This window comes from Lynx rufus, unplaced genomic scaffold (assembly GCF_022079265.1).
Source record: "Lynx rufus isolate CCGP_SWC_20201006 ecotype Redwood Valley unplaced genomic scaffold, mLynRuf1.p SCAF_4, whole genome shotgun sequence".
Lineage (NCBI taxonomy): Eukaryota > Metazoa > Chordata > Mammalia > Carnivora > Felidae > Lynx > Lynx rufus.
The window spans coordinates 135025198-135050924 of NW_025814856.1; the positions used below are offsets into that span (position 1 = coordinate 135025198).

The 25727-nt window shown below is 34.0% G+C and overlaps 1 protein-coding gene across 4 annotated transcripts in view; it reads right to left on the minus strand.

Annotated features, from left to right (window-relative positions):
• The window catches only part of TFEC (transcription factor EC), a 71263-nt gene that overhangs the window by 15928 nt on the left and 29608 nt on the right, over positions 1-25727 (minus strand). For 3 of the 4 annotated variants that reach the window (XR_006965164.1, XM_047096234.1, XM_047096233.1), the window contains exons 3-4: positions 19788-19874; positions 946-1060 (exon numbers count right to left, since the gene is read on the minus strand). Coding sequence is in view for 3 of the 4 variants with exons in the window: in XM_047096234.1 (XP_046952190.1) it covers positions 946-1060; positions 19788-19874 (202 nt within the window). In the remaining variant the exon portion in view is untranslated. The remainder of the gene's footprint in view (positions 1-945; positions 1061-19787; positions 19875-25727) is intronic. The other variant, XM_047096235.1, reaches the window with a different exon arrangement.

Genomic DNA, 25727 nt, shown 5'->3' on the forward strand with positions numbered 1-25727 from the left:
GTGTTTCTTGCATTACCCTAGTTTTTAAAACAGGTAACATAAGAATATGATTATTTAAATTAATTTATTTAAAACTATATTAATTCATTTTAATCTAAATAATTTGTATGCATAGAAATTTTTGAGATATTGGCTAGACCCCAAGAATAGACATATTACACTTACTAAATTTGTTAATATTAACTCTGAAAAACTTATTAAAGATCAATGTTTGGGCTCCAAACTAAAAACTTATTACAGAAATTTCAACTTACTTTTTATTTTATTTTTATGGAGGAACTAACACTGGACATTGTTAAGTCAGTAAATTCTTATTTTGATGCACATCTGCTTCAAATCAGCTGTATGACTGTGAAAATAACTCTTCTGACCCTTGATTTCTTCATCCATATATTGGAGGAACTTGACAGTTCCCCTACAATTCTTTTGAGTTGTAGCAAATTTGAAATGTACTATTGAAAACTGAGAGTTTTTTTTTTTTTACCTACTTGAGAAAATTAAATGTGTGTCTATCATGAAATTCATAAAACAGGGTAAAAAGGGGGCAGTCTAATTGTTTTATATCAAATCTACATACAGAAAAAACTTTTTCCCCTAATCAATTGTTTTGCAACCATGTTAATAAATTGCATGTATTCAATATCAAAATGAACCAACTTTAAGTGAACAACTTAGTCAAGTTGTTATATACACATATATACACAGAGCATATGTGTATATTTCCCCAATTCCTAAAATAGTCAATTCAATTGGATTATAAGTTATATTAACGTGCTGTTTGGTTGTCATTGGAAAAAAAAAAGGTGAATTTACTATCTACATTTAACTATCCCATTTTAACTATTTTGATAATATTTTAAAAATCGTATTCAGCTTGGTAATATGTGTCACTTATACCTTAAGTAGTTGACCTAAAAAGGGATAAAACTATAAAAGCAACATTACCTGTAATTTCTCTTTTCATTGGCAGACTACTTGGACAGGAAGCACTTGTAAGGCCCATATTAACTGGAGAAATTCCCTGATCACCACTATACACATCCAAAATACTTCCAGATAACTTTGGAGGAAAGGAAAGAAAAGATGAATCAAACCATATGTGGACATTGATATATTTAGATGCATATTTAAAATTTTCCACTTAATTAATAATAATTTGTTGTAAATAGCATTTTCATTTTAAACAAGAGTGAGTATACATTGACTTTTTAAAATCATTATGGGATGCTTATGGATATGTTGAAAAAAGCTATCTGTATTTAAGCAAAAAGAGAAATGAGTTCATTCACAAAAGGAAATTCTGATTAATATTTACAAAGTTATAGAAGTTTGACCTGCACATTACCTTGTTATAAGTGAATAAGATTTTAAAAATCATTTTGACAAAATCAATACACATATTAGCAAAGCTGGAAAGTTCGTTGCATACCATAAATTAGGTATAATGGTTGAACATTTTGGAAGCCTTCTTAATACCATCAGTGCTACCAGCAACTCACAGTCAAGAGGTGTTTTACACTGGTAATTAAGTGAGAAACTTTCTTTCCTTCCTGGAAGGCATACTTTTTCTCATTGCACACTTAATGTTCTAGATTATTATAAATATCCCAGCTGGTAACCCAAAGTAGTCTAAAACTACTTTTGCCTCTAGTGGATATAGGGTACATCTAATTATAGAAACACTGCAATTCTTAATGTGCTTCTTGAGAACAATTTTTCAGAAAACTAAGATGCTTTATAACACAATTGAAAATTGTACCAATTTATTATTTAAAATGTGCTTATTGATTTGACTTCCCAAGAAAATTTAATTTAAATAATATTCATAATTCAAGTTAATGCTCAATATTCCAGGGCAAGCCACATTTAAAATGTAGGATTTGAATATTTAAAATATTTCCATTCTAAGTATTTCATTTTGGGGCAGTAAACTAAGAACTGAATAAGTAGTCACTTTTTCCTTTCCTTAAGGACTACAAGCAATACAAGTAATCAAATAAAGCTATAACCAGATTATTACAGAGACCGTAACTCCTTATTCCTATTTTCTGTAAAACTCCAATTCAAACGGAGGGAAATTTTTTGATACTTATAAAATGAGACTGAAAATAAATGTGAAGAAAGAACATTTTAACACCAAAATTAATTCTGACATAACAACCTGTTAAACTATATGTAATAAATGTGTATTTCTGAGGGAAAAGAAGTTGGAAAATACAGTGGAAATCAGGCTAATATATGTGAATGTGTGTTTCAATAAGGACATCATAGACGGCATGTGGTATTCTGATATATATTTTTATATACTGATTCTTTTCATTATTTTCTCTATTAAGACTCCTCATCTTTATTTTATATAAACTCGTTTTAAAATATATTTTTAATTCATAAATATTGGAAGGGAATACTTAAGTTGGGTATTTATTCCTTCTCATTGCCTCATCTGAAAAATAGGAATGAAGTTCATCAAATTGGATAGATGATGAGTGCTTATATCACAACAATACAATTAGGAAGAAATCATAAAAGCAGATATTTCCCTAACATGTGAGTCACTTAGTCATATTGTAAAAGTTAAGTTTCCAAGACCATTTTGAAAATCTTTTGGTTATAAGCTGAGGCACCACCAACCTGAATTGTACATTTCCGCTGTGCCTTTGAGAAGCATAATGGATGTGCTGAACAAAAAAGATAGGGAGTAAGGGGGAAGGAAGAGGGAAGGAACTAGGGAAAGGGCACTTTTCTCTGAAGAGTTTGAATTCAGATGGATTTCAATGCAGCAGTGGCAAATTGCAAAAATGTTTAAGAAGAAAAGGAGCCATATTACATATACACTGCAACAATAAAGTGATAGGGTCCTAACTATAGCATTACTCTGGGTCCATATTACCTGGTCAGACTATACCTAAAATAGAAATGGGGCTGCAAATCTGATAATGAATATAACCCTGCTTAAGTATAGGTATATTACATCAACTCCTGACCTTGATTATAGTCTAATTTATACCCTAAAGCATAATGATTAATATCCTATTTAATTTTATGCTGTAGGTACTACTCTATTTCATGCAAATGGCTGATCACTTTGTGAATATCATTAGACAATTGGGTTCAATTTCAAAGTATGTACTATACTTCATGTTACCTATAGTGCCTTTTCTCCATTAAAATATATAAGAATACAATGTTAGTGAATATTTAAAAATTACATACACATTTGAAAAGGCTTACAAAGCCAAATTATATGTACTTTTCTCAAAGGTATACGATACTTAACTAATGTGCTATTTTGTAGATTAGTAGGAAATTGGATAGATATTTTATGAAGAAATATTTATCATTCTGGTTTTTAAAAAATTACTTTCTCAGTAAAGCAAAACCTTTGACATGGCAATAGGGAAACATATTATATTAATAACATCACAAATTTGAAAGACATATAATAAAGAATTTATCATAAAATCTTTTCAATGAGGCAGAACATATTCCTCCAGACAATACTTAATTTCTGGTTAAGAAACATGAACTCCTGATCTCAGAAGTTTCTTTGAGGTGAGGAGCAATTGCCAGTGGTTCCTGTTATCTAAGGTTCTCCATTCTAGATTTTACTCACATCTCCACTACTGAGATCATAGAGACTGAAGTGGACTGTGCTCTGACCTTCCCTCATATATACTGCCCTTCACAGTAGCAAATATTCCCTGAAGAAAATAAGCAAACCAGTCAAAATATCAAAACATTTGAGAAAAATGACTAGTTCAAAAGTAAAACAACATGCAGTGTGAGAAATAATATCAGAAGAAAATATTAAAAAATAAAAAGATCACATTAAACCAAGTTTCTTAAATTAGTCTAATGTACATTCTTAAAAAAAAGATGTTCATAATAATTTATAATATGAGAACAAACAAATGTACAAATGGCCAAAGTGAATAACAGGAGGTTTGAAAATATAGTATTTGAAAAAGTGTTATAAAAATTATGGAATGGAAAAGTAGCATAATGAACACACTGAGAAAGGAATAATGGAATTTGTAAACTACAAAATCAAATTGAAGTAATCTTTCAGGAGGATGAAGAAAGGGATCCAGAAATAGAACATATGAGAAAAAAACCTAATCAGTTTGGAGGATAGATTTATTAGAAATATAATACAGATATTAGAAGTTTCAGAGAGAAAGAGAAATAAAACTGGAAGAAAGAAAATATGTTAAGAAATAATGGAGAAACATTTCTGATACACTTCTAATAGACAAAATCTATTATTTTATTGTATCTTATTTTATTATTATTTTATTTTGATTTAAAATTCAAAGGGCCCATAGAATGCCAAAGACAGATAGAAAAAACCTACACCCGGACATATTATAGTCAAATTTTAGAATATACAATGATAAAAAGGAAAATCTAAAAGCCTAAGAAGAAAAAAGAAGAGTACGTCCAAAGGAATAAGAATCTGATTAACATAAGACTTTTCAATAGCAAAATTGAATTAAAGAGGAAAGTGAATCAGTATTTTTTAAATGTTGAAAGAAAAGAACTTAAAACATGAGTTTTTATATCCAGCCCAAGTGTCATTCACAAATGAGGCCATGATAAAAATATTCCTAGAGGCATAAAATACTTAAGAATGTTTTCCCAGAAAGACTAACATTGAAAACAATTTTGGATGAAGTACCTAAATAAAATAAATTTAAAATATATGCTTTAAGAATATTAAATAAAAATTATCAAATACCTTAGTAAGTGGTTGTAGGCCAAAAATGATGAAGAGAACCAGGTCAAAAATAAAGTGAAATATATAACCATGTAACTCAGTATTAAAATTTAAATAATATCTGTATGATTGAGGTGGAGTAAAGGAAACCAAAGGGTGTAAATGTAATTAAAAAGTACTGAGGAGAAATATGGGCACACTTAAATAATAATTTGAGAGAAACAGGTGGAAATACATCAACATAAATAGGTCAAAGCAAAAAGGCTGACAGTTTGGGTAATACAGTACAAGAGACACACCTACATAGTAAAAGGACACACAAAGGATTGAAAATTAAAGGATGGAAGACGATACAGCCAGCAAATGATAAACATAGAAAGCTTATGTAGTTATATTAATATTAGAGAAAATAAGTTTTAAAATTAGAAAAATTATGAGGGATTGAGAGATTCTATATATAATAGTGAGTTCAATTCCCCAAAAAGGCATTGTAATTATAAGTATTCATGCATGTAGTAAAATAACCTCAAAATATGTGAAACAGAATGTTTTGAACTACAAGGCAAAATTAATGAATCCACTAATGCATTCGGAAATTTTGACATTTCTCCTCATTTTTGAAAAGTCAAACAGATAACGATAATCAGTCATGTTATGGAATTATTGAATGATAAAACTCAAATCTTGGCCTAATAGACATATGTACACTTCTATATCCAAAAAGTAGAGAATACACAATTTTCTTGAGTACATATGGAACATATAAGAATATAGATTATGAACTCAGTTAAGAAAAAACTTTCAATGTATTTCATGGAGACCTGGATTTCTAAAATGCTTGGAAATTTTGAAATAACTCAAGGGTAAAGACAAAATCATGCTGGAATTTAGAAATAAATAAAAGATAATATAAATACACATAAAGAAACTTCTGGGATATAACAAAACAATGCTTTCAAGGAAAGTTATGCCTTTAAAAAGTAATATGAGAAAAAAAGATACAATTTTGAAATGTGATAAATTAAATAACATCTTCAAGAAGCTAGAAAAATAACCAAATAAGCCCAAATAAAGTAGGATTGATAATAAAATAAAAACATAAGTTATTGAAAAAATAAAAGTAGAATCCATAAGGCAAATTTTTTTTTAATTAACAAGAATGGCATGTTTCCTGCAAGATTTATTAAAAAGAATGGAGAATAAGTAAATAATATTTCAAAAAGGAGGATATAACTAAGAGTACAAGTTGTATTTAAAAATAAGATTTTGGGGGTGCCTGGGTGGCTCAGTCAGTAAAGCGTCCAACTTCCACTCAGGCCATGATCTCCTGGTTTGTGAGTTTGAGCCCCACGTCAGGCTCTGTGCTGACAGCTCAGAGCCTGGAGCCTGCTTCAGATTCTGTGTCTCCCCTGTCTCTGCCCCTACCATGCTCACGCTCTGTCTGTCTCTGTCTCTCAATAATAAATAAATGTTTTAAATTTTTTTTTAATTAAATAAATAAATAAATAAAATAAAAATAATATTTTCTCCCTGAGATAAGGAACAGGCAAGACAAGAATGTCTGCTTTCACCACTTGTATTCAACATAGTATTGGAAATTCTAGCCAGAGAAATTAGGCAAGAAATAGAATTAAAAGTCATCCAAAATGGAAAAGTTATGAGTAAAATGATCTTTGCTCATGGGTGACATGAATTTATATTTAGAAAAACCTGAGATTAAACACACACGTGCCCACACACACACACACACACAGCTCTTAGAGCTAAACAAGGAATTCAGCAAAGTTGACTGATACAAAATCAACATACAAAATTCAGTTGTATCTTTATACACTAACAATGAACAATCTGAAAAGAAAATTAAGAAACCAACCCTATTTACAATAACATCAAAGAGAATAACATATTTAGTAATAACATTTACCCAAGGAGCCAAAAGACTTGTACACTGAAAACTAAAGAATATTGCTAAATGAAATTAAAGAAGACATGAATAAATGGAAAGACATCCTATATTCAGTGATCAGAAGATGTAATATTGTTAAGATGACAACAGTACCCAAAGTGATCTACAGATTCAAGTGAAACACTAAAGCATTTTTTGCAGAAAAAGAAAAACCCATTCTAAAATTCATATACAATCTCGAGAGTCCCCAAATAGCAAAAACAATCTTGAAAAAGAGCAAAGTTGGAAGACTCATACTTCCAGATTTTAAAGTGTTAAACAAAATGACAATAATCAAAGCAGTGTGGTACTGGCATAAAGACAGGCAGAGACCAATGGAGTGGAATAGAGTGCAGAAATAAACCCTCAAATATACGGTCAATGATTTTGACAAAGGTGCCAAGATCATTCAATAGGGAAAGAACAGTCCCTTAACAAATGGTATTGGGGAAAGTGAATACTCACATGCAAAGAACAAAGTTGGCCTTTATCTTACATGACATACAAAATTTAACTCAAAATGGATCAAAGACCCAAACATAAGAACTAAAACTGTGAAAGTTCTAGAAAAAAGATAAAGGAAAAATCTTCACGATAATGAGTTTGGTGATGATATTTTTGAATATGATACCAAAATCACAGGCAACCAAAAAAACCAGAATTTAGAGTTCACCAAAATTTAAAATTTTGTACATCAAAGCACACTATCAAAATAGTGAAAGATAACCCATAGAATGGGAGAAGCTATTTACAAATCATATAACTAAGAGATTAATAGCCAGATTAGATTGTTAAAAATTCCAACAACTCAACAACTATGGCAGTAACAACAAACCACCCAATTAAAAAAAAATGGACAAAGGATTTGAATAGACATTTCTCCAAAGAAGATCTACAGAAGTCTGATAAGCACATGAAAAGATGCTCAACATCACTAGACATCAGGGAAATATAAATCAAAACCACAATGCGATACCACTTCACATTCATTAAGATGACTGTTATCAAGAGAAAGGAAAATAACAAGGGTTGGTAAGGATGTGAAAATTAGAACCTTTGTGTATTGCTTCTAGGAATGATGCAGCTGTTGTGGGAAACAGTATGACAGTTACTCAAAATGTTAAACATAAAATTACCATATGGCCAGCACTTCCACCTCTAAGTGTTTACCAAAAAGAATTAAAAGCAGAGACTTAAACAGACACTCATGTTCATAGAAGCATTATTCAAGGAAGCCAAAAGGTGGAAACAAGCTAATAATGACTGTCAACAGATGAAGGAATAAATAAAATGTGGTATATACATATAATGGAATACCATAAAGCTTTAAAAAGAATAAAATTCGGATATATGCTACAGCATGGATGAATCTTGGAAATATCATGCTAAGTGAAATAGGCCAGACAGAAAAGGGCAAATATGGGGGGTGCCTTGGCGGCTCAGTCAGTTGAGCATTGAGACTTCGGCTCAGGTCATGTTCCTGTGGTTTATGAGTTGGAGCCCTGCATCAGGATCACTGCTATCAGCACAGAGCCTGCTTTGGATCCTCTGTACCCCTCTCTCTCTAACCCTCCCTTGCTCGTACTCTCTCTCTCTCTCTCAAAAATAAAATAAACATTTAAAAATGGGCAAATATTGTATAATTCCATTTATGAAAGTTACCTTTTAATAGTCAAATTCATGCAGACAAAAAGTAGAATAGAAGTTTACTAGGGACTTGGGACAGGAGGAAAGGAATATGTATTGCTTAATGGGTGCAGAATTTCTGTTTGAGATGATGGAAAAGCTCTGGAAATGGATATTGTGCTGGTTGCACAACATTATGAATCTGCTTAATGCCACTGAATTGTACACTTAAAGTGGTTACTGTGGCAAATTTTTTATGTACCTTTCACAATAAAAAGATAATAAATTATATTACCTATAATAATTTGCCAATGATTTTGAATACTTACACAAAATGCATCAATTTCTAGAAAAATACTGTTTAGTAGAACTGACTGAAAAAGTAATCAATAGCTTGAACAGTCTCATAATTACTGAAGAAATCAAAACAGACTTTGAACATCTTGCACAAGAAAATATCTGGACTAGATGGTTTTATGGGCAAAAGTGTTACATTTTCAAGAAACATATCATCCTAATTTTGAACACACATTTCCAGAAAATAGAGACAAGAGGGAATATGCACTAAATCATTCAGTCTGAAACCATACAAAGACATTATGAGAAAGGAAAATTTCACTCATGACTATAAATCTGAAGCAAAATATTACTAGCTAAATGAAGGAGGTACAGGCTTCCAGTGATGCAATGAGTAAGTCATGGGGATGAAAGGCATAGCATAGGGGATACAGTCAATGGTATTATAATGGTGTTGTATGGTGACAGATGGTAGCTACACTTATGGTGAGCATAGCCTAACATATAGAGTTGTCCAATCACTATGTTGTACACCTAAAACTAATGTAACACTGTGTGTCAACTGTACCTAAATAAAAACGTACAATAGCAATAGGAATCCAAGACAATATAAATAAGATATTTTGTCATAATAAAGTTAGGCTTCTCATAAATATATTTTATGATGTCAAAAAGGAAAAAAGACATCTATGATCATATCAATAGGTTCAGAAAAAATATCTGATAAAATTCAATCCTACTTATGATAAAATTCTAAGTGTTTGAAAAGATAATGAATTTCCATAACCCTAGAAAAATATAGATTTGCCTATGCTTAAAATCATGCTGCCCTATAAGAAAATAAAATCTGGATCCAAGCATATTGTAGAAAATCTAAATAAGCTATGAAAATATTCATATATCCATTTATTCCTATTAGGCTACGTATAATAAAGGACAACATAAATAATCTGACCTAAATTCCATATACGTTTTTCTGACTGTTTTGGCTTCTTCCCTCTTCATATACCATGTCCGATTTACCACCCAGTATGATTTTTTTCTTTAAATCATTTATCCTTTATATTTTCTTCTCTGTTCTCATGTATAAATTCTTCAGGATCCTAAACATAAATTATGTCCTTCCATCTAGTATCCCTTCATCCCTCTCAATTAATTCCCAACTTCCCCTCTCAGACCAACTCATGTTTTAAAAATACAACTTCCTTCTGATCTCTCCCAGCTCAAAAATCAAAAATCAAAAATTTCTCTCCCTTCTATCTTCCACATTAAGGTCAAACTCTTGTGTCTAGCTTTTGAAAATCTAATTAAGTGGCCCCACATTATCTAGTCAACATTATTTGCCCCTATATACCATGTATATATATGGCATGCTTTCCAAAAATAGATTTCAGACTCCAGTGGGAGAGAGGGGGTGGAGGGAAAGAGTGTTGCCACAAGGACCATATGAATCTATATATTGGTAATTTTAAAAAAAGATTGTAAAATACAAGCATTATCCTAACATATACTACGTCATAGATAATTGAGTATATATTATGTGCCAATTATTAAGCTAGTATGTTTCATAATAATAATATTATCTCAAGTAATCTTTATAACAACTCTATGAGCTTGATGCTTCCCATTTTAAATATAAAATAATTAAAACTGAAAAATTAAATCACTACCTCAAGATCATGCAGTTGTATAAATAGAGGGCTTAGGTTTTAATCCTTGTTCTATCTGAAACAAAGGCTGGATTCGTACCTACCCCATTCTGGGTAGGTCCTTGCCTTAACACTTTTAATAGTAAGAAGTGAATTGAATATGTAAAAAGTTGGAAGCCATTGAACTATTTTTTTCTCAGTTTTATTTAAGTATCAAAATCCAACCTACTCTCTAGGGGCAGCCAACAGGCCAAACCTTCCCCAGCGTGCTCCTTCAAGGCAGTCTGATTTATTTTTCTCTTCACCAAAACACTATAGGCCTAATAAACTCAACCATAAAATTAATAATCTAGTTTATATTTATTGTTTTACCCCTCTTCATTTATATTTACTCAGCAAGGACAGCACAATAGTATATACTACTTACCACGTTTGTGAAAATTGATTATTTATCTAAAACCCTGAGAATTTTCTGAAGGGGTGTGTGTGTGTATATGTGTGTATGTGTGTGTGTGGTCTGTGTGTGTGATATGTCTATCTCTCAGATAATCTCATTATAAATACAAAATAGGAAAGAAAATAGTGTATACATACCATTATATCTTATATTTTCAGGTAGTTTTTCAGTATAAACACTAAAAGCCAAAAAAAAAAAAACCCCACCATACACACACACACACACACACACACACACACACATATGTGTGTGTGTGTGTGTGTGTGTGTGTGTGTGTGTGTGTGATATCTGTAGATCTATGTCTATATCACATATTTAGTGTAAGTTTCATGGGAAACTGAGGGAATACTTGGAGTTGTTTGGATCATCTATTTTTCTTTTCTGTGAAGACATTCACTAAAATGGTAAAAGTGGGCATGAGATTATCAGAATAACTGTAGACATAAAAAGAAGATAAACATCAGACATAAAGAAAGAACGCTGTAGGGGAGCATATACCACACAATGTCTGCATACATAAAAAACTGGCATTTAAAAGATTATTTTCTTTCTTTTGGATATTTATTCATTTAAACGTAGTAAACTAGATTTTTCCAGTTTTAAGACACACACCATTGAATATCCTGCTTTATATTATTTGTGAAAGTAGGCTATGAGGTTTGAATGACAAACATTGAGTAGGGAAGTCCCACTGAGTTATTATTATTTTTCTTCTATTATGAGTGAATACAAATAATGTGTTGGGCGGGAGTAGAGGATCCCTTGTCCTTGGCCAGCTGGCTTATAACTCAAGTAGAAAAGATAAAACACAAAACAGAGATGGTAACTTATACATACTTTTGCATCATATACTTTATATGCATATAATCTATTTAGTACTAAATTAATAAAAATAGTTATTGATTTAATGTAAACACTGTAATAAATAATCACTGGAACCCTCACTTTTTGATAGAAAAATCATAATTAAACATTTTAACAACTTTTTTTATTAAAGAGACAAAAATATTTGTACTGTATCCAGAACACAAAAACTATCCTGTAAGTAAACAAGCTTGTCAATACAGCAGATTATATAATACACATTTCAAAGCTCAATTTCTACATACCTTATTTTACTATTAGTTTATAAAGTTTATATTCAGTATTTAAGGTGGTTTCATCCCCAAACATTGAAAGAACTCCAAAATGCACTTGCTCACCAGTTTTAATTCTGAAGTGTCTATAACCTTCACAATAGCAATGGTTTTCTCTTTCTACTTCATCATTTTCTTTTCCTTAAAAACTTGCAAACAATAGCTGAGAGAACTGTGCAGAAAACTCTGTGCCAAGGTGAACTTTGGCTCTTCCTTGGACTTTAAGACTAATCTGGTCTAGACTGTGATTGACAAAAGCTTGCTTGTTGATGTTATGCAGTTCTTTCAAGTTCCAACGAAGCACAAAGGGTTGTTAATATTTACTCAGTTCTCATCTCTGGAATGGTCTTGAACTATAACAGTTTACTGAGATTGCCAAATGCCACCAGCATTTACAGACACATGATTGAAAAAATAGCTATATATGATAAAATAAATGAGTTACTATGCACAACCACGTCTCTGAAGACAAGGGGTGAAACTAAGACCAATGGGTAGAAATTATAGGGAGACAGATCTAAACTCACAGACTAAAAAATCAATCCTGGAGTGTGACAGAGAATCAGATCAGCCTAAGGTCCCTTCAAATCTTATGAGTCTACAGTTGTAGGAGACACCTCGCTTCCTTCTGAGGCTGCTGGCAAGCAAGGTGGGTAGGATTGCTACTGCATCTGGTATCATACAGGACTGGATTCAAACCCTACCCTGCCATTCACTTAGTGTATAACTTGAGCAAATTACTGAACTTCTCTAAGCCTCTTTTCTCATTTATAAAGTGATAACAGGTAATACTAGATACTAGTCTCTATCCCATAGGTTTGTTGTGGTGATCAATGTAATTTTTCACACACACAAAAAAGCACTTTGCACAATCCTTGTCACATAGCAAGCACCCAAATCACAGTGGCTATTATTATTGTTGTTATCCTTGCTGCTACTGATTTTTCTCCATTAAAAATTCTGAAATACTAATGTATAATGGGAACAATCTTTTCAATACCATGTGCAGATTTTAAAGTATTTATTTCACATGCATTTGCTGAACACCTGTGATGTGTTAGATATTGCATTAGGTGCTGAGGATAAAATAATAAACAGGTTACTGCTCTAGGTAACCTGATAAAATAATAAACAGGTTACTGCTCTGTGTCTACAGGGACACAGCAGTGAGCAAGACAGACAAAATTGTTATCTTCAAGGAGTTCACATTCTAGGGGTGAGAGCACACAATAAATAGGTGAATAAAATAATAATTCTAATCATAAGTGTCAGAGGGCATCAAAATAAGATATTGATTTAGGGAGTGATGAGATGGGGTCTTTTAGCTAGGCTGATTGTGGAAGGCCTCTCTACAAGGTGATATTGACTAAACATTGGGAGCATAAAGGGCAGCCATGTGAAGATCTGGGACAAATGTATTCTAAGCAAAAAAAAAAAAAAAAAAAGGAAGTTCAATGGTCCTAAAATGTTAGTATGCATGTCATGTTCAAGGAGCAGGAAGAAGGCCATTGAGGCCAGAGCCTAAAGTTAAAGGGAAGTGCTGACAATGGTAAAATGTCTGGCTTATTTTCTGAGGATTTCAGGAAGTTGACAGAATGTTAAACAAGGAGAAAGAGAATCTGAGTTTTGCTTTGTGCAAATCATTCTGACTACTGTGTGAACAGCTGTAAAGGGGCAAGAATTAGCAGGGAAGTTAGGCTGGAGTCTGTCTCTGATGTCCAAGAGAGACTGGAAAAGTGATTTAGTAGAGGCGCTGATAAGAAGCTGTGAGGTTCAGGAAATCTCGGGTGTTAACCAGGACATACCAATAGATGTGGAGGTGTGGGAGTAAGAGAGAGAAGAAAAATGACTCTTTTGGAATGAGGGTTCTAGATGAACCAAAAGCAGATTTGGATGGGTGGGGTGGGGGGTGGACAAAAGCTTTCTGTCAGTCATGTTAAGTTTGAGATGTCTGTTAGAAGCAGAAAAGATGAGACGAAAGCAGTAGGATATACAAGTCTAACATCTAGGGGAGAGATCTAGGCTGGGCAAGGGTTGAGATCACCTGTAGGATGTATAGATACATGAGAAAAGAGGGCTGAATTGTGAGTCTTGGAACACGTTAGCATTTAGACATCTGTTAGAAGAGAAAGCACAATCAAGGTGGGTGGAAAACCAGAAAATGTGGTGCCACAGAATCCCAGATAGTACTTCAAGAAGGGAAAGTGGTGAACCATGGCAAATACCACTGAGAAGCCAAGACAAGTAAGGAGAACTTACTATTGGCTTCTGCTTTGGTTGGTTTTAAGAGCTCTTTGTGGATTGTGAGAACAACAGCTCTGTTGGACCTAGAAAACAGGAGGTGAGTATATGGATAAAGGGTGAAAATTGACGCAGTAAGTTTTTTTTTTAATGTATGAGTAAATCAAGGGGGCTACTGGGTGGCTCAGTTGGTTAAGTGTCCGACTTTGGCTCAGGTCATGATCTCACAGTTCCTTGAGTTTCAGCCCCATGTTGCTGCCCTTCTCCTGCTCGTTCTCTCTCTCTCTCTCTCTCTCTCTCTCTCTCTCTCTCTCTCTCAAAATAAATAAACATTTAATGAAAATTATGTGTAAGTAAATCATGAAAATAGTGTGGCAGCCAGAGGAAAAAATGTGTTCAAAGGGAGTTTTTTGGTTTGGTTTTATTTTTAGGGAGTGTTATTAAAGATTAGTGTAATTGCTGATATTTATAATCCAATAGATCAGAATAGACTGATTGTATAGGAGAAGGAGTCACTATTTAGAGAAGGAAAGTCCTTGAGAAGGTAAGAAGATCCAGGGCACAGGTGGTGGAATGGCTTTAGATTTTGAACTGGAGTAATTATTCTAACAGAAAAGATGACAGTAGAAATGAAAACAGATACAGGTGGTTTAGTAGAATTGGTGATGCCAACTTAATGAATGAGTTCTCATACATTCGCTCTTTGAAATACGTTGTAAGAGAGAAATCAGCTGAGAAATAAAGAAAGGGCAATGAATTCTGGAGATTTGAAGAGAGAAAAGAAGGTATAAAAAATGGTTTCATTAACCAGGGAATAGCTGTGTATCATCTGGTGGGGATGAAAACCCCTGTGGAATTTTGGTGATGTATCTGAGATGAGGACTATGAGCAATGTGGTGAAATTTTATCCATTAAGCTGCTCAGGTTGAGACATGGGGTAGGATGAGAGAGAAGTTTAATCAGGGTTGGGGTTTTGCCAAGGAAGTAAACTGAGGAACAAATGGGGATATGTTAGGAGTGTTTGCAAGAGGATTGGTTATAGTGCTTGATCAGACTCTAGACAGGTTAAGGAAATTTTCACTGCAAGTGTGAAGTAGTAGGTATTGAAAATATTAGTGATAGAGTCCATTGATTTGAAGCTTGAAAAATTGGTGAAATAAGAACACTACAGTAGATGCAGTGAAAAAATAGAATGCAATGGTCAAAAAGTGTGAAACAAAAAAATGTGATGGGATAGAAAAAATGGTAATGACAAGATTTGGGATATCATCATGTGAGGGGAGGGCTAAGCAGGGAAGAAAATAAATACAGTGACTCTAAAGAGAATGAGAAACTGACAGGTTCGAGTGTTGACAAAAATCATGACTGACTTGGCTGAATGTTTCTTGCACTTTGTCTCTTTTCCAATGTAGTTTACACAGTTGTTGAACTAAGAAGTAACTGACAGGCGGGGCGCTTAGGCGGCTCATTCAGTTAAGCATCCAACCTCGGCCCAGGTCATGATCTCACAGTGTGTGAGTTCAAGCCCTGCGTTGGGCTTTCAACTCAAAGCCTGGAGCCTGCTTCAGATTCTGTGTCTCCCTCTCTCTCTGCTCCCCCCCACCACTTGCATTCTGTCTGTCTGTCTCTCTCTCTCTCAAAAATAAATAAACATTTAAAAATTAAAAAAAAAAAGAAATACTGACTCTAGTCACTAATCAGTCCCCATTCATTTCTGGATCAGAAAAACCTGGGCTAAATTGATCTGTGAAGACCCTGAAGTACTTCATTCAAGCTGGATAAATGTGAAGGACCACCACAAGTGGTCCAAGATTCCCCTCAGCAGATTCCAAGTTTCCCATCAACAGAAGTTATAGCATGACTTTTAGTTAAGCCTATATGCAGTGGTCCTGAGATAAATCTTAGCTGAGTGAGATCCGAGGTTTTCTGCCTATGCCACAGCAAAGGACTGGTAAAATGGCCAACAGCACACTCAATAGACTGCCCCTGAGATTCTGCATATTTCTATGAGAACTAGAGAAAATACATGGAAAACACATGGAAAAGTGACCTTCACATAATAGGTGAGAAATTAATAATAATTATTTTTAGTTGATAAATATCTCACTTTTGAAGCTTACCATAATAGACATCTATTGTTTTAGCCCCAGTAGAATTCACTTACATTTATTTTCGTGACAACTCCTGCTCTCGTTCTCACTCTTAGTCCAGGTAATTTGTTGTGTGAGCTGCTCACACAGCTCTAGCATGGGCCCAAGACCCAGAGAAGTTGGCTCAGGAAGAGATACATGTCAGAAATTGTTCCAATAAGAATTATCCCAGAGATTTAGCTGGAACCAAGGGGAAAAGGTTGCCAAGCCTAACTGAATGTATCCATTAGGATGAATTTGGTTATAATAATCAGAAAATCCCAACATACTTGGCTTATAAAATAAAGGGAATAAATCTTACATAATGTGAAAGCCACAGGTCAAAAATTCTCCAGCGGGCATATAAAACAGCATTTTTTTGTATTTCTCTTGGCTTTTCTTCTCCCTTTTGTTTGTTTGTTTTGTTTTTTCTTAGTTTATTTACCTTCCGGGCAATAAAATGACTATATAAGTCACATTGTCCTACAACATCATGGAGAAGCAAAAACCTCTTTCTTGGGTCTACTTTAAAGACTTACGAAAATTCCCAGAAAGCTGCTCAACATGTCAGAATTGCAACACAAGCCTATTCTTTTTTTTTTTTTTTTAATTTTTTTTTTCAACGTTTATTTATTTTTGGGACAGAGAGAGACAGAGCATGAACGGGGGAGGGGCAGAGAGAGAGGGAGACACAGAATCGGAAACAGGCTCCAGGCTCTGAGCCATCAGCCCAGAGCCCGACGCGGGGCTCGAACTCACGGACCGCGAGATCGTGACCTGGCTGAAGTCGGACGCTTAACCGACTGCGCCACCCAGGCGCCCCACAAGCCTATTCTTAAAACTGTCTCTGGCAGAGGAAACGGGGCCACCAGGATCGGCTGAAGTTAATCAGAAACTTCTCTTCCTTGTGAAGAAGTAGTTGTCTGCAAAAAAAATTGGGTTAGCAAGAAGGAACTAGGTGCGTACCTAGGGATAGGTTATGGTAGTGTTTGCTCAACGGCTGGGAATAAAGCCAGCACAGAAGAAAACAAAGGCGAAGTTATGGAGGGCTGCCCACATGTGATAGTCCTTAGGAATTTACACATGACATGAACCAACGAATTTCTTTCATGCTTAAGCCCCAGATGAGCCATGTTCTACCATCTGCACCAAAAGTTCACTGGCTAATAATAACGCTTACTCAAAGCATTCTTCTGGATCCAACAGGTCTGTATTTTCATTCACATGAACTATAAACGTCCTTTAGAGTTTCCTATCTCTGTTATACCAGCTATTCTTATACGTTCTCTTTTTCTCACCTCTTGCCTTTTCTTATGTTGTTCTCTTAACCTGTTACTTTTCTGCATTCACAGATACCTCTTAAAAGCTTAACTATTCTTCATAACTATATTTCAAACATCATCTTTTCCTAAAGCATTTCCAAAAAAATCTCGATTTTTATGGTTTCTCCTTCACTTGAACTGCAGAGCCACTCTCTGACTAGCATTTCAAATGTACACATGTAGGCTACTAAGTAAGATTTAATATAAAAAACAGCCTTGGAGATAAATATTTTTAATTATTCTTGTAATTCAGAAGAAAGCAAAGAGAGGCTAAGTAACATGCACAAAGTCTAGATTAGACCCTGAGTTTAACACCGAGATCCACACTCTCCCTCCCTGTCTCTCAGGTACAATTCACTCCACTCCCCTATTATCATGTGGCTCCTTGACATGTGAATTGTGTCTTATTCAACTGAATTGCCTATGGTAAATGTATTACACTTTGCACATAATATGTATTGAATAAAGAGATTTGGTTAATTGAACTCTTTGGTTTTATGTGTAGATCTAGATTTATCAATGATTGCTGATTGGTCAACAGAGATATTTCTTTGTATAAGTATAGGTAGACCAGTAGTATCTATCTTTTTAAAAGTACATTCTGGATATCAAAAGCAAATTCCAGATAGTTATTGCCACCAATTTGTACTGAGTAAGCCATTTTGTGCAGCCTCTACAAAACACATAAGATAATTTGACAAAGAGAATGCTGCAGTATACAATTTTAATGAGTACCACATACAAAGAAAAGACTGTAGGAAATTAATATCATTTTCTGAAACCCAGAGGTTGAATACTGGTTAAGAAAATAGCATGTTCATGCTGTGAAATTAGACAGGGAGAAATTAGCATTAATAATATATTTATCTAGAGAATTAGTCAGATTTCATGTAACTGTGCTGCTTGAAATCTGAAGAGAGAAGAGATAGACTTGTCAGTCCATCCAAAAAAAATAAAAATAAAATAAAATAGGGGCGCCAGGGTGGCACAATCAATTAAGCCTCTGACTCTTGATTTCGGCTCAGGTCATGATCTCATGGTTTGTGACTTCGAGCCCTGTGTCCAGCTCTGTGCTGACAGTGTGGAACCCGTCCCTCTCTCTGCCCCTTCCCCCCACCCTGCCCCTGACTTCCCAAAATAAATAAATAAACAAAAAATAATAATAAATAATAAAATAAAAATTAAAACTGCAAAAATGCAAGGTTTTAAACCTCATTTGACCTTTGTCAGACAATGCCAGTATTAGTGACCTGTTTTAAAGTGGAGGTCCTGCATACCACAGAAAAGGAGGAAAGAGATACTACTGTCTTTGGATAGTCTATCTGGGAAAGAAAAAACAGAAAATAAAAACGGGGTGCTTTCTCAATTTTCTTTTATGATTTTAAATTTAAATGTTCATCACTAACATATCCCAGCTCATTTATTTACTGACGAAAAATCATACTACACAATATAGTCAGAATTCACTTTCTTTAAATGAAATGTTTAAAATAACATCTCAGTCACAATCTCTCATATTTTGTCTCATTTTTCTAAAAGGTGTAAAAACATAAGAAAACAAACCAACAATAACCCTTAAAAGTATGTGGAAAAACCTTGCACACCCTTTACAAATAACATTTTTAGTGATTAATAAATAAGAGACGAGAAGGCAACAGCAATCAAACCAGGAGATAAGATACCATCCCTTCATTACATATCATTCCAGGAATTTGTGCTGATTGCAACATAGACATCTGTCTACATGCCTTAAAGTAGGGTGAGGCCTGTTCTACTTTTCGTAAGTTCATCTTTGATCTCTAGTTATTAGGTCTGAAGCGAAGTCAGATTTTTTATAGTTATAATATTTTTCTTGTCTCTACAAGGTGTAGAGCCCTCTGAATCTGATAGTTGTTAGTCATGGTAAAATAGTCCAAATTTAGCCATTAGCTTATGAGAGTGTTTTGATTATATGCTGTGTTTCAGGAAATCTGAAGATTAAATCACTCATTGAAAATGCTGTAATAGATTACATATATAATTAGATGGATGTTTATAGGGATTAGATAGATAGATAGATGGAATATCACAATGTTATTCCTAAGTAACATTATATAATCTTTTTTTCTGCACCAATAGATATTTTCTACTATTCATCTGTTATCTTATGTCTGTTTCAAAAGCGTAGGAAAAAAACATTTACTAATCAAATTAAATTTATTTTTTATATTATCAGATGCTACTATTTATTTTGGTCTCACTGACCTCCTCAAGTCTGGAAACACTTACTGTTCTTTGCATTAGCAGAGGAGAGTCTGTTCCTTCCTCTTTAAAACTTGATTCCATACCGATTATATCCTCAATAACGTCTTCCATCTAGTAAAATATATAATACATTTAGAATACTGTGCATAATGAGAAGAGTTGTGCTTCAGCCTGAATTCAGAAAGAAAAAAAATTAGCAATCTTTTAAAGTTTTTAAGAATATTTAAATTAAGGTTATATGTATATCAAAACCGAGAATATTTTAGAACTTAAAATGAAGTGATCCTGACACTCTTTGATCTGTGTTGCTTTCCCATGAATTTGCTTCTACTACCAGCTGGCAGGTGATGGCTGGGCAAATCACCCTGGGCTAGTCCCTTGGAAATCAGTATCTATATAAATAGACTGGTTATCATGAAGTGCCTCAAGCCAGAGCCCATGTACTTAACATGTAGAGAGATGACTTCCTATAACTTTACTTTCCTTTTGAAATGTTTTGATTGCATCTTACAGGTGGATATTCAAATATCAGTGGTCATGCCAGCCAATTGGTCCACGTGGATACAGAATATATGGAAAAATGTTACCTAACTCTCCCTAATGGCTAATAACCATAACAGCAATAACGACAACAATAATAATCACCGACATCTTAAATCGTAACAATGGCAAACACATATAGAGTGGGAGACATGCCAGGCACTGTTCTGTGTGCTTTGCATACATCAGCCCATTTAATCTTCACAAAAACTCTGAGAAGTGGATGCTATCCTTACCTCCATTGTACAGATGAGGAAACTGGGAGAGGAAAAAATGCACAATAAATTGTTCCATGATACAAAGCTAGTGAGTGACAAAGACAGGATTGAAATCCTGGAAATCTGGCCCTAAAGTCCTAACTTAAATCAGTTTTTCACTCCTTTCTCAATTCCATTCTAAAATATCTTCCTTCCCTTCTCTACTTTAGCCGGAGAAGATTGTAAAAGCTTGTATATTAAAAATACCATGCTTGCCCCCTACTTTTCTCTCTAGCTGTAGTTCTCCTCTCTCCCACTATATTCTCTTTAGTGACATTTCAAAATATGATGTAAACTCAAAGAAAATGAGAATGCTGAATTTATACACTGTAGCACTCTTAATTTCCAAAAACTTGTGCAGAAACAACCAGAACTAAACTTGGTGAGATGTATAAAAGTATTTTATGATTCCGTTAATTTTATCATCAAAGCGTGATTTCTGAGAACCTTAGAGAATTAAATATTCAGACTTCTACTAAGATACCTTAAAGTTGATATGCCAAAAAATCAGAACACTATTTAATCTTAATTTAACAAAGATTTGTTGAGCGATACTTATTGCAAAACCCTGTTGTAAGCACAGGAGCTGTAAAAGGAAACAGCACAGAGTCTCTGCCCTCCTGGAGCCCTAACTCTAATGAGAAAACAGACAATAAACAGCTTCATAACAAACAGTGGCCTGAAGAAATTAATGCAGGTGGGGAGAGAGCTTGATGGGAATGAATGTTATTTTAGAAAATGGTCAGAGGAGGATTTACGGATATTTGAACAAGGACATGAAGAGTGTGGGGAAGGACAGTCCTTGGGAAGGAAGCAAAAAATACAAAGACCCTGATATAGGAACATATATGTTCAGAAAGAATGTTGGTCAGTGGGAATGGAGCAGGAGTCAGGTTTGAGATGAAGTTGAAAATTCGGCCCTCTAGGTTGGCCAGTGGTCTCCATCAAAAATTTCTGCAAGTATAGGAATGTCCTGCATATAATGGCTACTGAGCACTTGAAATGTAGCTAGTTTAACTGAGGAATTAAATCTTTTTTCTCAAGTTTTAATTTAAGTTTTACTTAGTTAACATGAAGTGTAATATTAGTTTCAGGAGTAGAATTTAGTGATTCATCACTTACATATAACACCCAGTGCTCATCCCAACAAGTGCCCTCAATACCCCTCACTCATTTAACTCATCCACCCTCCCTCCCCTCCAGCATACCTGTTTGTTCTCTATCATTAAGAGTCTGTTTTATGGTTTGACCCTCTTTTTTTTTCCTCCTATGTTCATCTGTTTTGTTTCTTAAACTCCACATGTGAGTGAAATCATCTGGTAGTTTTCTTTCACTGACTGACTTGTTTCATTTTGTATAATACTCTCTAGCTCCATCCACATTACTGCAAATGGCAAGATTTCATTATTTTTTATGGCTGAGTAATATTCCATTGTATTGAAATAGAGGATATAGACATTGATATAGATCTATAGCACATCTTCTGTATCCATTCATTTGTCTCAATGAACATTTAAGCTCAGGAATTAAATACTTAATTTGATTTAATTTTTAAAGATTTTATTGAATTTGAATTAATTGAAAATTAAATTTAAATAGCCACATGTGGCTAGTGAGTACCATATTCAAGAGTGCAGCTTTTGACTATGGTCTGGATTTCATTTATCTATTTATTATTATTTTTTTTTAATTTGAGTATAGTTGACACACACACTGTTACATTAGTTTCAGGTGTACAACACAGTGATTCGATGAGTCTATATGGTAGGCTATGCTCACTACAAGTACAGCTACCATCTGTCACCATACAACACTATTACAATGCCATTGACAGTATTCCCTATACTCTGCCTTTTACTCCAGTGACTTATTCATTCCAAAACTGAAAGCCTATACCTTGCACTCTCCTTCACCCATTTTACCCACCCCCCACTCCCATTTCCTCTGGCACCCATCAGTTTGTTCTCTGTATTTATAAGTCTGATTCTGCTGTTTGTTTGTTTATTTGTTTGTTTTGTTTTTAGATTTCACATATGGTCTGCATTTAACATATTATTCCATGTGCATCAAGAGATCTTTAAAGGACCTAGGATAATAAATATGCGTATTTTATTTATTTTGTTTAGTACAGTCTGTGAAAGCTTTAAAATATATTCTTGATTGTAACTAAACTCAAATTTTAATTTCATGATATTTCTCTCATTCATGTTTACCATTTCATGGACAGCAAATTTGTACTGAACAGATGTAAAGAAGACCAGAGGAAAGAAGGATGTTAAACACAATTCATGGTAAATGCTTTTCTATTGGGAACTTCTAATATTTTCACCAAAAATTATATATATCATTTATCTCTTCTCTTTCTGGAAACTTACATCACAAATGACCCACTCTCTTGCATCTTTAATTTTTCCCTGTTGCCTGTAAATATGCTTAGGTTTCTCCTATTTCAATAGAAAACCTTTCTTTCTTACGTGTGAAAGTTCACCCTCCTTGGAGGCTCTTCTTTGCTTCTCTAACACCTCTACCTTCATTTCTGCCATCCACCTACATCACAGTCTTTTTTCCTTAATTTATTGATGACGTTGATTCCTCCATTATGTAAATTGATTTTGAGATCTAACATCCATTCAAAAACTTCGCTCCACAGCTTCTAGAAAACTTTATAATTAATCACAAGAATTCAGTTGTTATTTTTAAAAAGACAATAAACGCAAAATTTTGATCAGATGAAACAGAAATAACATATGAGGCAAAAAAAAAGAGAAAAAAGAATTACAAATCAGCAGAATAAGCATCCTCAAAATGATAAATGAAGATAATGAAATGCAAGAAAGAACAAATTATTTTGACTCAATCAAAATGGGGATAATAGGTATGGAAAGCACGAGGTTTGAGGACAAAGGAAGAACATTTATAAAGTTTGAGAAGTTTAAAAATAAAGATCTACAAAAGACTAGAATGAAAATTTTCAACAACACTGGGTACAAGAAGACAATGGGATGATAATTGAAGTATTAAAGTTAAAGAACTTTGAACCTAAACATTTATAACTAATAAAATATCCTATAAGTAGGTGGGTGAAATAAAATTGTTCTTAGGCATAAAAACTCAGAGGTTTTAAGGCAAAAAGACCTTTGAAAAACACTCTTCCCAAAACAAGACAAAGACCCCACTAAAAAGAAGAAACACAGGCCAATTTCCCTGATGAACATTGATGCAAAAATTCTCAACAAGATACTAGCAAATCGAATCCAACAATACATTAAAAGAATTATTCAGGGGCTCCTGGGTGGCTCAGTCGGTTGAGAGTCCGACTTCGGCTCAGGTCATGATCTCGCGGTCTGTGAGTTCAAGCCCCGCATTGGGCTCTGTGCTGACAGCTCAGAGCCTGGAGCCTGTTTCAGATTCTATGTCTCCCTCTCTCTCTGCCCCTCCCCCACTCATGCTCTGTCTCTCTCTCTCTGTGTGTCAAAAATAAACATTAAAAAATTAAAAAAAAAAAAGAATTATTCACCATGATCAAGTGGGATTTATTTATGCACTGCAGGGGTGGTTCAATATCCACAAATCAATCAACGTGCTATACCACATTAATAAAAGAGTGGATAAGAACCACATGATCCTCTCAATAGATGCAGAAAAATCATTTGACAAAAACAGCATCCTTTCTTGATAAAAACCCTCAAGAAAGTAGGGATAGAAGTAACATAACCTCAACATCATAAAAACCATATACAAAAGACCTATAGCTAATAACCTCCTCAATGGAGAAAAACTGAGAGCTTTTCCCCTAAGGTCAGGAACACAGGAGGGATGTCCACTCTCACCACTGGTGTTCAACATAATACTGGAAGTCTTAGCCTCAGCAATCAGACAACAAAATGGAATAAAAGGCATCCAAATCAGCAAAGAAGTTGTCAAACTTTAATTCTTTGCAGACAACATGATACTCCTATGTAAAAAACATGAAAGACTCCACCAAAAATTTGGTAGAACTGATACATGAATTCAGCAAAGTTGTAGGATATAAAATCAATGTACAGATATCTGTCACATTTCTATACACCAATAATGAAGCATCAGAAAATGAAATAAAGGAATGGATCCCATTTATAATTGCACCAAAGACTGTAAGGTACCTAGGAATAAACCTAAATAAAGAGGTCAAAGATATGTACACTGAAAACTATAGAATGCTTATAAAAGAAATTGAAGAAGGCAGAAAGAAATGGAAAAACATTCCATGCTTATGGATTAAAAGAACAAATACTGTTAAAATATCTATATTACCCAAGGCAATCTACACATTCAATGCAATCTCTATCAAAATAACACCAGCATTATTTACAGAGCTAGATCAAACAATTCTAAAATCTGCATAGAAGCAGAAAAGACCCCAAATACTCAAAGTAATGTTGAAAAGAAAAAAAAGCTGGAAGCATCACAATTCTGGACTTCAACCTGTATTACAGTATTATAAAGGTGTAATCATCAAGACAGTACGGTACTGGCACAAAAACAGACACATAGCTCAATGGAACAGAATAGAGAACCCAGAAACGGACCCAAGAATGTATGGTCCCAAAAATAATCTTCAACAAAGCAGGGAAGAATATCCAAAGGAAAAAAGATAGTCTCTTCAACAAATGGTGTTGGGAAAACTGAACAGCGACATGCAGAAGAATGAACCTGGACCACTTTCTTACACCAGACACAAAAATAAACTCAAAATGGATGAAAGACCTAAATGTAAGATAGAAAACCATCAAAATGCTAATGGAAAAAACAGGAATCAACCTCTTTGACCTTGGCCACAGCAAGTTCTTACTAGACATGTCTCTAGAGGCAAGGGAAAAATGAGCAAACATGAAATTGGGACCTCATCAAGATAAAAAGCTTCTGCACAGCAAAAGAAACAGTCAAAAAAACTAAAAGGCAACCAATGGAATGGAAAAATATATTTTCAAATGACATATCAGATAAAGGGTTAGTATCCAAAATCTATAAAAAACTTATCAAACTCAATACCCCTAAAAAACCAAATAATTCAGTTAAGAAATGAGCAGAAGACATGAATAGATACTTTTCTGAAGAAGACATCCAGATGGCTAACAGACACATGAAAAGATAACACTCATCATCAGGGAAATACAAATCAAAACCA